Below are 14,362 nucleotides of genomic sequence, written 5' to 3'. Positions count from 1 at the left end.
TAGGGGTGCTGCCTACTGATTTAAGCCCAAGGTATCAAGCCATGTAGGAGCAGGACTAATAGCGCATCATGTCTATGCATACTGCTTAATGTTATGTGCACAAGTACTAATATGGGGGTTTTTTCTCTTCTTAGAGAGATTTCAGTTGTAAAGAGACACGTATGCCAAAATAGCAATAATATGGAGGGTCATCTTTACCTTATAAAGCCAGAAGACTCAGAAACAAAGAAAGAAATTGTCCATATTAGGCAAACGTGTAACAGATTTTTTGGAAATTCCTACTGTGGAAAAGAGAATATTACTTTTTAACACTGAACATACAGCATTTTAACTTCTCCTATATGTCTACAGCTACCATAAAGGAAATACGTTAATAGATGTCTTTTAAATGGTTTGCATAACTGAAGGTGGTCAGTTGGGACTGAAAGAGAATTGCTTTGCAGTAAGGTGACTTCACTGTTTGAAACATTCATGGTTTTGTAGTTGCTTACACAATACTGGTAACCTTAAAGTATTTCTTTTAAAAAGGAACAAACTGAGTATGATGACATTTGTCAATAAAAGATGGTTATGGTTCATCTAAAATTCCTTACTAATTTACAAAATTACTTTCTGGTTCTGGAGAAATACTCATTATCTTGCATGCACTTTGATATTTATTTTGTTGTCGTTCTGGAAGGCATAAGTCACTGTCGAGTGGTCACATAAGGCTGATAAATTCCTGAAGGTTTGGTGCATATAAGTACAAAGGTGATGTTGAAACATAAACAAGTTATGTGAATAAATGTGCCGAAAGTGTGTTTTCTCCTCCAGATTGAAACACAAACTGTTGACTTTTAAGTGACTTACCAAGAATGTGTTCTTCCCAAAGTGGCAAATTAAATGCTGCTCATTAAGTAGTTTCTAAAATGCAAAATGAAGTGGAGCTGTGAGGATTTAGCTGATAAGGCTTTTCTTAACGTGTTACGAATGCAAACACCAGCTTGGCACCTTGTGTCCGTCTCTGCCTTTGCAGAGAAGGCATCCCTTAACTTGTAAAACTACATCTTTTTTTCAGATTTGCATAATTAAGTATTAACATGTTTCACTCTTCACTCAGCCCTGGGAAAACAATTTTAAAATCCAAAATAAAGGTGATATTTGGCGAGGAATAGAAGGAATCAGTGGGTTTTTTTTTTTTCCCCAAATCCTTTGTACCTGGAAGCTGTACCATGTACTTGGCTTGAGGGAGGCTCCAACAGTAGATCAGTTTTGGGTTAGAATATATGAAGTTTGTGTTATATCTTTGGGTGCTTTGTTTGCCTCCAGCCAGCCTGTAACACAAGTCTGGGGAGTTGCCTGCATATGGCATGCAACTTGGTTTCCTACAGCACACGGGTTTGGGGGAGGTTGGTCGCTGTTACTGAGATGTTCAACCCATGTTCTGGTGCTGTTTGTTGGGCTTGGAGCCTGAGTTGGAAAGGGCAAACCAACCTTTGTATTTTGAAATGCAATTACTTTTTTTTTTTTTAACCTGTTGTCAATGTCTGGTATTGTAAGATAATCTGCCTGAATGCCTGTAAAAAGTTTTATTCCACTGAGACTGGACTGGTGGCTTTTCCCTGAATTTACACAGCCATGCTTGTGCTGAAAGCAGTGGTACATTTGGATTTCTTTTTCTTTTTACATGTTAATTTGGATGTTTGCTTGTTTGTGTGCTTGTTTAATATGAATCTACTGCTTGATTAAAAAATACTTCATACTTGTAGACTGTTTCCCGTGGCTTGCTCACTCGTGAATGCTCAGTTTTGAATGTTTTTTGGGCGTGCTGAATGATCTTAACCAATTACTCTGTTTTTGGGAATGGATTTAACATAGAAAAAATTCTTAAATGGAAGACATTTGACTGTTTTAGCTGAGCACTTTGAGAATTAGCTTGTGTTCAGATACAAAAGGATGTGAAATGTGAAAGTTGTCCTGAAATTGTGTGGATAACTGATTTGTGAAGATGACATCTCTAAAAGAGGATGGAGGCTTGGAAAGGGTTTTTTCCCTACAGTTTCTGATACTGTGCCTTACCTTTCTGGCTAGAAGGTATCGTAGAGTATGCTGGAAGGAAAGTAGGATGTGGAAAAGAAGCTGGAGGTCTATAGACAGTGGTTTTAGGTGTTAGTGAGGACTGACTTCAGGTTTCTCCACCTTGAACTTTGAAGGATCGCAACAGTCCATGTTGTGCTTTGTAAAGTAGGTAGATTGATCCCCCCCCCCCGTACGCCCCCCCCCCCCCCCCCAGGGGATTATAATATAATTCTGTAGAATACAATGTTTAATGGTGGAGAACAACCCCTGAGAAGGATGCTTTCAGCTTTTCCTGTAGTGGGGAGAGCTTCCCATGCATTTTATGGAAATCGATCAAACACACAGCTTCTCAGTGAGCCAGAAAAAAAATAAATGGGAGAGTTGTGAATTTTTTTAAACTTCTGTCCTCCTAGTGGCTGAGAGCCTGACAATCTTATTGATCAGGTCAGCTGTTATTTTCCCCTACTAAGATCAGTGGGAGAAATTCCCTTTCCCATTAGCTGCAGGCAGGCTGGGCACCATAATGACAGCGTACGTTCCCCTTCCCCAGGTCTCTGGCAAGTAGATGCTTGTTTAAAATAATAAAATATTTTACTTTGTTTGCTCAAAGATGCAAATGAGTAAATGCTTCTCCTTCCCATCTGTCTAAACCTTTGTATTTCAAAGAGCGATTAATTTAATATCTTCTTTTATTGCTAGTTTATGGATGGGGTTTTCAGCTTATGAGGAATATTTTAAGCTGTTTGCTGACTATGAATTTTAAGTGCAGAAAAGAAACCCATAAAAATTAATAAACCAACCTCTGGAACTTTTTCATGGGATCCTTCGAGCGGGTGAAGTAGGATGCTAATAGCTAGTTTATGATAAATGCTGCTAAAGACAGGCAATTGGAGGAAGAGGCAATAAATCACACAAGCAGGTGAGACACTGCTGGCAACATGGCCGGCAGCAATCACAGAAAACTGCTTTCTCCACAAATCCTGCCTTCAGTTTAAAGGAAAACCAGACATTCTTTATTTGTCCTTAACATAAGCATCAGTGTAATTTTGCTTCGGATCTATCTCGATGGGAAGGGAAGCATAAGCATTTTTTTCCGTAAATGATACTTCAACCTGGTATCCCGTAAGCATAAATAGTAGTTATCTTGCATGAAATGAATGCCATTAGCATGTTGTCTGCTGTTAGTGATTCACCTCGTATTAAATTCTTGACGCTCTCCAGATGGTAAAGGACGAGCTATTGGGAAGAGTTTTATTTGATCAGTAGAGCTGAACTTTTTTTTTCCTGAAAGCTGTATTTTTTGGTGATCTACATGATTATTTTTGTCTCTTTTTCTTGTGGTTTCCGAGCCAGATACGGGTTAAATTTTCATCTAAATTATTAGCTGAGCTCATCCCCACTCTGCAGTCACATACAATGGTGAGTTCTCTCAAAAACAAAAACCCTGAGGTGGATGAGAGACGTCAGCTGCAGACAGTGGGTCTGACCCGGAGAGGCTACGTGCTAACTCTTCCTGGGATGTCTACTCAGGCTTCTTAGCAGCGCCCAGTCAAGGCAACGACCTGGTTGCTTCAAAACTTTCTTGCTCTTCGCAAGTCTAACCGTTCAACTTGATGTTATGTTTTGCCTGCTTATTTTATTGTCGGTTAACCGGTTTTCTTTCCTTTATCTTGTATATGATGGGATCTCCGCTAGACAGAGGTAACCGTGGGGGACAGTTGTCTAGCTGGACCCTTGTGTGGTGGTGTTTGTCAGTGGTTTTTCCTAAAACCGTTCCTAAATTCAGCTTTGCTTTCACCATGCTTCTGTGCTTGCATGACCCGGTTTCTGTGGAATAACCTCATCCATGCCTACTATCCTTTATATTAATTTCATTTTCCTCTGTGTGTGCGTGTGCCTCCTCCTGCTGTGTTCTTAAAATGGGTCACCAGTGTGGATTTCCTAACAGTTTTATGGATCCTTTTCAGTCTTTGAAGCTTCAGCGGATCAAAGGGACTTGGATTTTTAGCTTAGTAAGGGAGATTAGCTGATAAAACGTGGTATTTTCTCTTAAAACAAGGTGTTGAAAAAGAACTGGAGCGAGAGAGAGAGAGGTTGAGATTGATATCGGTCCTGGTCCTCCTAGTGAGCTTGCTAAACACACTCCTGAATCATGTGCTTCTGATAACTACATGTTTTTTATAACTTCGATCATACTTTATATTCATGTGAAATAGTTCTTTCTTGGCTACTGCTACAACAGAGTATAACTAAAACACTATTAGTGAAATACGATAATTTCCTTTCTGAATCCTGTATTAAAAAAATCTGATTTTCATAACACTAATCTCTCAAAGATTCAGACAATTTTAAGCAAAACGGACATAGCTTTATTTATCTGTATTCCAGCTAGGCTAAACCAACTAATTAATATTGTGCAGTTCCTTATCCCTCATTTGAGATGGGGAAGCACTGGTCTTTGCAGAGCATTTCTGACAGATTTGAAGGCTGGAAAAGGTCCACTGAATATGAATGGAGATAGTGGGGGTGTGTGTACATGGAATGGCTTGTTGGTGGTAAGGATACAAATGAAGCTTTCCATTTCTCTATTTAATTGATTGCTTTATTTTCTTTTTTTGGGGTGTGGGTCGGATGAATAAATAGAAATTATCCCAGGAGCGAGAGAAGTTTGCCGATGAAGACAGCATATTTTATGCGCTTGGAGAATGTGGACTCATTTCTTTTTCCGACTACATCTTCCTCACAACAGTCCTTTCCAGTAAGTACTGAGGTTTTTTCTCTGCAATTACTGCTTGTTTATATTTGGAAGGTTTACAAGCAATGAGTTTGCTATTGTTGTCTACATACATTTCCCCAAAAGGAATTCTTGATTGCTTGAGACTTTAGTTGAGTGAATAATTGCTATTGCTTCATCTCGTTTAGTCTTAGCTTCGAGTGGTTCAGAAAGATAAGCAGATCGATGACTTCTGAAGACTTATTTTAAAATGTGGCAAAAATTTTTTTGAATGAGTCACTTGACCTGCTGTTCAAAACTGTAAATGGAGATGTGTTCTTGAGTTGTGTTCATATGATATTCTTGTGTTTGGATGAATATTGTTTTCAAGCTCTTCACTGGTTACAGGACTGTTCAAACTCTCCTCTCCAGCTGTATTTTCACTTGCGTAAGCTCAGGCTTGTGTGTGATGAAATCCAATGAGGAGAGAAGTTAGGCTGTTTACATTTCAACAAGTATCATTAGAATACCTTCTGTCTTTTCACCCTGCTGCACTCGACTTGCATTTGTGATATTTCTGCGATTTGCTAATCTGTTCCAGCAAAGTCTTCTGCACTTGAAGTGCTGGCACTTAGAAGTTTGCTTTGTTGGCAAGAAACAGTGAAACTGAAGCCTTTGGTAATGTCAAATGGCATTTCTAGACTTTCTTCATGGGAAAGCAAGCTCAAAGCCTCATTTGCAGAGCTTCTCTAGCTGTTTGGAAGGTGCTGCATCACAAACAGGAAAGTCAACAGAAATTCCAGTTATTTTCCAGCCCCATTAGAAAATGTGGGTTAATGGGGAATACGTCACTGTCCAAATGAACTTGAGACATTTTATTTTTAGACTTAAAAAAAAAAAGAGAGAGAGAGAAAACTTGGCCATCTAATCTTGTATGTGTTTCATGATGACCTGACTACAGGAATTAAAAAGCTGGACGCTTCCCAGCTTACTGTAGACCCCCATTGCTACCTGCTCTGTGCTGTTTGGGGAGTCAGCTGGGTAATTCACTCACGTTTTGTAAAAGCAACAAGTGCTTTATTTTTTTCCCCTGTGTTCGTGCATGCTGTAACATGGACAAATGAAAGAGGCAACTCTTCATTTACTGAGGATCTATTACCGGGGAGCAGCAATGTTCAAGGTCTTGTTTGTTGTCAAATGGACGTGGTGGGGGAAGACCTGTATGTGACCTTCATGTCATGAAAACAAACACTGAGAGATAAAGCTACTTCAAGCCAGGGAAATTTTTTTATCATTTTAACCTGCTTTTTTGTTTGACAGAGTCTCAGAACTGACTCTTAAGACTTCTGCTGTTCCTTTCTTACGTTAGTCTATCCTGTGCTGAAGTTATCTAAGGTATTCTCACTTGTGTAGTGAGGGCTTTTAATCCAAGTCTCCACAGATGACGACGAACTCACAAACCTATAGGATCACATTACTGAATGTGGTTTAGAAAACACTCGTGCCCTTGGCTTTATGGCTGTGCTGGTGGTGAACAACCCCCTGATCAAGTACGCAGGGCACAAAATTAATTTCATGTGCTTCCACAGGCAGCAGCAAGAGAAATTGTTCTTGCTTTGGTTTAATTTCTTTGTTGTGAGAATAACAGAAAATGGACCACCTTGTGTTAGAGTAGCAGCCAACCTTATTTTGGAGGACTGTGCAGGCGGGACGGGTTTTTTTTCCTCTTGTTCTCGGGCTTTTAAACGTGTTCATAGTTACTGGGGAATCAGACTAATGAGAGGAGACAGAATTGGGTAGTTTGTGCTTTGAGGAATGATATGAGGGGTGGGCAAGGGAGGAGCTTTCAAAAAAGCGGGGGTAAAAGAAGAGGGGAGGGGAAAAAGTGTTCTGGGACTTTTAGGCTGACTTGTAGGTATTTTGGGAGTTTGCTGAATGGACGTTGAAGATGGAGGAATGTCTCCAGCTCCAATGGAGCTACTGCCAAACAGTGATTCCCCAGAGGAAGAATTTTGGTTTCATTTTTAAAGCATTTGCTTTTATAAAAATAAAACTCCCAAATAAACCTTGCCCTGTGGCTAGATAGAAAATTGACTGTTATGCTGTGCTGGTTTACTTTCCTACTAGTGAACATTACCTTGCAGGAATCCAGTAGTTACTGATTATGGTTTGTTTTTTTTTCCCCCCCCTGGGAAATAAATAAAATAGAATGAGGAAAGTACATCTTAAAGCTGACAGTTCAATATTGGTTTTCTCACTGTGTTGTTTAAATAACTCAAACATCAAGTATGTATCCAGACAAGAGAGCTGTAGATTATGTCAAATAGCTAAAAGCCCCTAAATATTGAGAAAGGAAGGTGGCATATTGAGCACTAAAGCAGGATAATCAGAAGGGGAATGTGAGGTTGGGTCTGGGGGTGGGAGGCAGCAGGGAGAGGCGTTCCTCTACTGTACTCAGAAGTGATGGAAAGAGATCAATCGTATTCTGGTCTGGCTTATTGAACTCAAAACTGATCAATGATAACCTCTGAAAACAAGAAACCCAATGGGCTTCATGTTATTGTGCTCCTCGGAAGGGTCGTGCCCAGCAAGTCTGCTGAGATGGCTCCTGCCCATCTCCCTGGTTCTACCGAAAGCACCACCAGGCTTTGAGAGCGCCTTCCCAGAGCATTTAATTTAATTTGTCTTTGTGGCTTCAGCTGAAGCTCACTTCAGTTGTATTCTCTGACATGCGAACAGTGTGGCAGCTGCTGGGGAGGGAGAGAAGGAGGGAGGGCTGGAGGCTTCGTCTGCATGTTGCTCACAGAGAGCTGTTTGCATATTGCACAGAAAATGAAGTCTGTCACCATATTTTATTTACAAGTGATTTCTCGCTCTAGCACTGTCTGTTCTCATGGGTTGCTGTGTTTCTGTGAAAATGTGTTTTTAAAACAACTAATAAAATAACATTTAACTGCTTCAGAAAGTCAGCCTTCTATTAAAGGCAATGAGAGCTGAGTGGCATTGAGGATACCCTGCAGTTTTGGTTGCTTCAGCTGCTCTCTGTGTTTTGGGGCAGAGGTAGAAAGATGAGCAAAATGCAGGATAAGCAAAATGCCAGTGGGATTTCCCCAGGTCCTTCAAACATCATAGGAAAGCAAAGACATCGCTTCCCTAACCGAAGAGGTTTTTGCTTTTGGACTTGCAGAACGGGTGGAAGGAGAGAAAGAGCTTTTCTATCATCAGCGACTGCAATTTCAGAGCAAATGTGGACCGTTGTCCAGGCGCACTAATGCCTACTTGATTAACAGGTACTGAAGGGAGCTGGGCATTAAAAGAATAAGTCGGTGTTGTTTCCATAATTGGACTGTCGCTGTGTCTGGATTTACTCCTCCTGGAAGGAGGGTTAAATAGCATTGGCTCAAGCCAAAGTAATTACTCTCTTGCCAGGGCTCTCGTATCAGACCTGCAGTTCCTTCTCCCATCTCCTGCGGGTTCTTTCTAGAGTGTGGCATGCTGCCATCCCTTATGGGTACTGGCCGGCAAGAGGCCTCTTGCCTAGGATAGATTCACCTTTTTTTCTCCTTTCCCCTGTGTAGGAAATAAATCCCAAACCATCTAGCTCTGGAAATTATTTTCTGGACGGATATTGAGCACTGTGCAGGTCCCTGCGATGGAGGTGGCATGGTGTGCTCTCCCCCACTGCTGCACTCAGGCGACGTGATCTCTGGGATCTATTTGCACTGTGGTCATTTTGAATACATGTTGCTGGCTAACACAAATGTCTTCAGCCTCCTTCCCTGCCTCGAGTGAGATCTGTTATCTTACCAGTGGTGTTTTAATCCTGCAAAGCAACACTAAGTGCCATAGGGCTCATTTCTACAAGAAAAGGAGATAGAAGGTTGCTTTGAGTTTATAGGAATATTTTTGCTTGTGGTCCTGTTCATGTTAATTTTATCTTTAAACTTTCAAGACCCTCCATTTACCTACATGCATATACATAGGTCCATCTCATCCACACTATATGGTGCAGGGATGTCTTCAATACCTTTCTGCCAGCCCAGTCGCTGCTGTGTGGGATTTCCAAGATGTATCTGAGCAGCACAGAGATTCTCTCCCAAGGGATGTCCTAACTTCCGAATGTAAGCCTGGTTGCTTCCTGTCAGACCAAAGGCTCTATGGCTCAGCATCCCACTTCTGCCATGGGCTGGTAGCTGTGCTGAAGGACAGAAACAGGATGGATTTCTCGCAATTGGCAGTTTGGGACCTTCCCAAGCAGAGCTTGATCTCTCCGGTTTGAAAACCGACACTAGGGCATGGGATGCTCTGCCAGCCTCTCTGCCTGCAGTCGTTACTTGGTCTTTCTCTGTTCACCTCTTCATCCCTTGCATTTGCATGGTGTGATGGGCTGACGGATCTCCACCAACCTCCTGTATCAGAGAGGACAGTAAATTTGCAGCGGGGAAGGACTACTCTGCGTTCAGCACTTGTTAGCCTGATTGAGAAGTTCCAGAAACTTACTCATGATTATTTCTGTAGAATTAGGAAGTAGACTAATTTTGTGTTGCTCATATCAATATCCCAGAACCTGCAAATGTTTGGGGTGTCCTCTTTCTCCAGGGGTTCCCTGGAGAGCACAGCTTCTAATGGCCTTCGTCTGGAGCTGCCATTTCCACAGCTTGTTTCCAGGTCCTTATTTCAGAGAGGCATTTAAGAGGGAATCTTGATTTCCAGCAATGCTCTGTGAGTTGTCGTAACTGATGAGAAGTTGTTGAAAGGTAAGTCTTGTATTCCAGCTGAGGCTCTGTCACATTCTCTCAAATCTCTGAAACTGAGGTGTACGCTTCTCATTGACATTAAAACCAAAGCACAAAATTTGGTGTCAAAACTACACAGTCTCTTTAACAAGCAAAATAGAAAAGTGAAACAGCAATAGTTTTTTAAATGGATTTTTTAGTTGATTAAATAGAAGAAAGGTTAAAAATGGCATCACCTGGGACATCACTCCAAGGAATAGCGTTACTGCATGCTTGGTGTGAATTTCTGTATTTGAAAGTGGCACGTTCTCATGGTACAGCTTTCCAAAGGGTGGACCAGAGCATCGGTTCACATGCCACATCCTTTAGCTGTTCCTTAAGCATGTGTCTGATCCATGCGTTTCTGTACAAGATGACAGTTTATTTGGGATTTTACCTGTCAACTGTACTAGTTAACCCCTTCTTTGCTTTCTGTTGGACACCTCTCACTGTCTCTGGTGGCAATGTGGGCATGTGCAGCTCAGTAGCTTTGGAGCTTGGTGCTCAAGCAGGGCTTGAATCCACGTGCCTGGGTTCTGGCATGTGAACCTCCAGCGTGGATTTAGAGTGAGGAGCTAACAAAAACTTTATTTCTCTTGGTATAAGTTGTTTAGGGCTTTTCTTACTATTAGTAGTGGTGGTATTTTTACTTTGCATGATGGCAGGTTCCTTATCAGCCGCTTCCTACTCCTTTCCCTGCGTGTGGAGCTGCACCGGTGAGCCAGGCGTGACGGTCCAGCCAACGCGATCCGGCTCATGCTGTTAAGAAATAACACCTACTCCAAACGTGTGCCAGTAATAGAAATAGGGTGTACTCCTACCAGGTATGAAAGACCTGTTTTCCGCTCGTCAAAGTAGCATTATAGTTTAGATTTTAACTGGAATTCGAAAATCAGATGAAAATGATTTTCTGGGTGTTAGACTGCTTTAAAGCTTCAGTCTGTATTTTAGTGGGATTTGTATACCTAGGTTTTAAAATGATGCATTTGTATTACTTCAGAGGTAATTCTGATTCTTCTTTATGATAAGAAATAACCCTTAGCTATTTAAAGATATTTTACCTTTAGAACCGATGATATTGTGGCTCAGTCTCCGTGCTGTGGGCTAGGTTATATTAGCTGCCTGTTATTTACATTTCTGGGTTGATTAACATTAAAAAAAAAAGTTGGTGGGATTTGGATTCGTTTTCTGAAATAGTGGAATAATTTGAAAGGAAAATATCTGCAACATTAGGACATTTTAGTGTGAGTTTTTTTCCCCATATTCATTGCAGCTGGGGCTCACCCGTCTATATTCTATGGATAGTTGCTTCCCTATAAGGCTGTAACTCCGTTCTCAAAAAAAATACTACAGCATTTGGAGGTGCATTATGTGACAGTGCATCAGCTAGCTCTTCCCTGTTACCGGTGCAGTCACTTACGATGAACTAGATACCAGTCCTGGGCTGCTGGCTGTGGTCTTGTAAGGTTGAGATCATCTATGACCCTGATTTTTTCCTTCAGACAGAAATGTTCCAATTCAAACATGTATAGAAAAATTTCTCGGCTAAAATAACTGCTGTGCGGAGTCAGACAGAATAATGAGCATGCTGATTCATGTAACTTAAGGGGACCCCCCTCCTCAAGATCAGGGGGATCTTGATTAATCTTTGGCTGGAGGAATAAGGTAAGCTTTTTTTTAATGTTGTGGCTTGAAAAAAGGAAAAGAAAAAATATTAAAGCTGCAAGGCTGGAAGAGCCATCTCTCTAGATGAAAATCTGTCTCTACCTTAGGAGGACTGTGTTAATTTTTGAATGATTATGAAGATATATTTTTTTCAGCTTCAGGGTACTATGGCCTTTGTACATATATTTTTCTTAATTTTGGGATAGATGGGGAAGAAGCAATCATAGGATATTTAACTCCTAATGACTAATTTTTCTTAAAGTAACTCCCCAGCTGAATTCTTGATCTTTCGTCCCACACTGGAGTTGCCTGGGGAGTTACTAGGCTTCAGGATGGATATTGAAGTCCTGAGCTGCTTTGTATTTAAATTCAGACAAAGAAATATTCAACTACTCCTGAAGGGAGCAATGTTTATTTTCCAAAATTGTGTTCAAAATAATTTTCCTAAAATGCAGTACCTCCACTTGAGGTGGATGCTCTACAGACACTTAATTCTTGTGACTGTAGCCATGTACTGCATGAGTTGCAACAGGAGTCAGAGGGAAAGACTTAAGAGGTATCTCCAAGTGTGGAGCATTGAGTTTGGGGGAAAGAGAAGATCAAATGAGCACAAAAATAGTAAAATGTGGCCTTTCTCATCAGTGAGCATTTATTGTCTTTCAGAATGCATTGCTTCTGGTGAGAGTAAATGGCAATAAAGAGTAATTGAGTGCTGCAGATTGGTCCACTGAATAATTGAAAATAGTTTAAAATGACATATGTGGCTCAAAGATGCCTAATCAACCCATCTAATGCTTCAGAGGTTCCCTGGGGCTTTATACTGATCGATCGGGTGGGTTTTTCAATGTGGTCAGTGCTGCTGCTCATCATCTGTTTGTCTGGTAGAGGTTGCTCATCTTTTTGTAATGCTACTGCGTGTGGCTTTTGGGTTTTTTATTGCCCTTCTGTTCCCAAATATTTCATTTGAACAAATGAGTCAAGAAAAATGTTAATTGCCCTTTGCACTAACTCCCAGGTTAGTTGAAAAAGCAACTTGGTGTGTAGAGCTGGTGGAGTCTATGGATCTACAGAATAATTTCAACCTGATCTTTCTAGATATATTTGCATATATCTCAAAGCAGGGAATAGGTAACTCATGAATTGGTATTGGTGTGGGCTCCAGTACTGTTTTCATTTGTGTTAATGATTTGGAGGAATCATTAGGAAGTTGTTGTATCCTCCTGAACATCTAAAGACTAGAAATAAAGCTAGAAAAGAAACTGCGGCTGCTCTGACCTGTTCCTGACTTGTTGCTCAGGGGAAATTAGTTGCAATGAAAAATCTTGATTCTGAATAACATCAGAAAGATGGCGAGGAGATAGCTTGCAAAATCAGAGCAAGCTGGAAATGCAGCTCAGCGCTTGGGGAAATCCAGAAGCGGTTTTCCCTTTTAAAGACAGGCATTGAGCCATATTAAAAGCAAACAGTTCTTTAAATGGTTTTGGTAACCATTGCAGGAGGAATATTGCGTTCATTTTGAAGCATCTTAATTAAGGAGGCAGTGGGGAAATTTAGAGAAGCTGCAGTTGAGAATGGTAAAATTGGGGGGCAGAATAAAAGGCGGGGGGGGAGGCTAAGTTTAGCTAGGCAAACCAGTATCTGCTGCTTTTATGGTCTGCAAGTTTTTGAAAGATGCAAGTACAAGAGGAAGACGAGAAATGGAGGTTGTACAGGCTGATGTAATCACAAGTAATGGGTGGGCAAGGGGGGGTTAGCTGCCATCAGAATGACTCTTCCCCAGTAAATTCTGGTCAGAAACATCATGCCCAAGAGGAGAGGCAGAAATCATCTCACTCAGGACCAATAAATTCAGGCTGCCCAGAGATCAGGGACATACATCTTAATGAACATTTCTTCCTGAGCAGGATGAGCTAATTGCCTTCAGTGCCCTCTGGTTTCCCTGGCTTGGATTCATGTTTGTTGGATTTAAGTGCCATTACAAGAAATTGGAGTTAGATATGCAGATCAGAGGAAGAAATGGGCTGTGTCGCTTATTAGCTAAAGGATTGAAGTAATTAAATTTGCCAATTTAAAGACACGTTCCTTCCCTGTCCTTAGAAAACACTGACCCTGCAGATTTTTGATGATGCTGAACTGTTCATTTTAATTTTGCAAGTGATGTTCTCCTCTGGGGCTTTGATAAACTGCTCTTGAAAATGTGTATTTAGAGAAGGGAAAGGAAGGAAATGGCCTTTGTGAGGGGTAAGTTAAGTATCTTGCTTTCTCTATTCACCCTGTGTCTGCACAAATGGGACGTGGTATTATATTTTTCCTTAAAGAAAAGGGCGGGGGAGGGGAACCCCAAATACCAATTTTTTAACGAGGGGTAACAAATTTTCTAATCTCAGAATATACATCATTGTACCCTGGCAGGGAAAATAGAGGAAGAAAGATGAGATGTGTAAGTTGCTCTTTTTCTAGCATCTTGTAACTAGATTAGAGCTTTGTATAGTCCCCTATTTCCTCATAGAGGAAACTACTTTTTCGCTAGATTTTGGGGGTTAATAAGGAGAAATCACATCCAGGCTTTCATACAGTACATGCAATTAAAGTGAATAAAATTGGATGTGTTATTTAAATGTTAGGAGGGTAGTTGGAAGGTGCTTAATATTGTTGATCTCAAGGAAATGGGGAATTAATCACTGGAAATGATGGATGGATACAGAGGAGGCTTTTTGTATAAATCCCTTTAATTAGATTACATCGTTGAAGAGATTATGAAGTTGGTGTTGGGGACTGTCGTGGTTTAACCTCAGCCGGCAACTAAGTACCACACAGCCGCTCGCTCACTCCCCCCCAGTGGGATGGGGGAGAGAATCGGAAGGGTAAAAGTGAGAAAACTTGTGGGTTGAGATAAAGACAGTTTAACAGGCAAAGCAAAAACCGCGTGCACAAGCAAAGCAAAAGAAGGAATTCATTCACTACTTCCCATCGGCAGGCAGGTGTTCAGCCATCTCCAGGAAAGCAGGGCTCCATCATGTGTAACGGTTACTTGGGAAGACAAACGCCATCGCTCCGAACGTCTCCCCCCCCTCCCTCTTCTTCCCCCAGCTTTATATACTGAGCATGACGTCACATGGTATGGAATATCCCTTTGGCCAGTTTGGGTCAG

The 14,362-nt window shown here is 41.1% G+C and overlaps 1 protein-coding gene across 3 annotated transcripts in view; it reads left to right on the top strand.

The window, feature by feature from the left end:
- The window catches only part of MICU1 (mitochondrial calcium uptake 1), a 111,052-nt gene that overhangs the window by 52,713 nt on the left and 43,977 nt on the right, over positions 1-14,362 (top strand). For 2 of the 3 annotated variants that reach the window (XM_009290568.1, XM_009290566.1), the window contains exons 6-7: positions 3,754-3,759; positions 4,702-4,816. In XM_009290568.1, the coding sequence (XP_009288843.1) occupies positions 3,754-3,759; positions 4,702-4,816 (121 nt within the window). The remainder of the gene's footprint in view (positions 1-3,753; positions 3,760-4,701; positions 4,817-14,362) is intronic. The other variant, XM_009290567.1, reaches the window with a different exon arrangement.

This window comes from Aptenodytes forsteri, unplaced genomic scaffold (assembly GCF_000699145.1).
Source record: "Aptenodytes forsteri isolate BGI_AS27 unplaced genomic scaffold, ASM69914v1 Scaffold349, whole genome shotgun sequence".
Taxonomy (NCBI): Eukaryota; Metazoa; Chordata; class Aves; order Sphenisciformes; family Spheniscidae; genus Aptenodytes; species Aptenodytes forsteri.
Note: the sequence above shows the minus strand (reverse complement) of the source record. Positions and strands in the feature narration are given on the sequence as shown.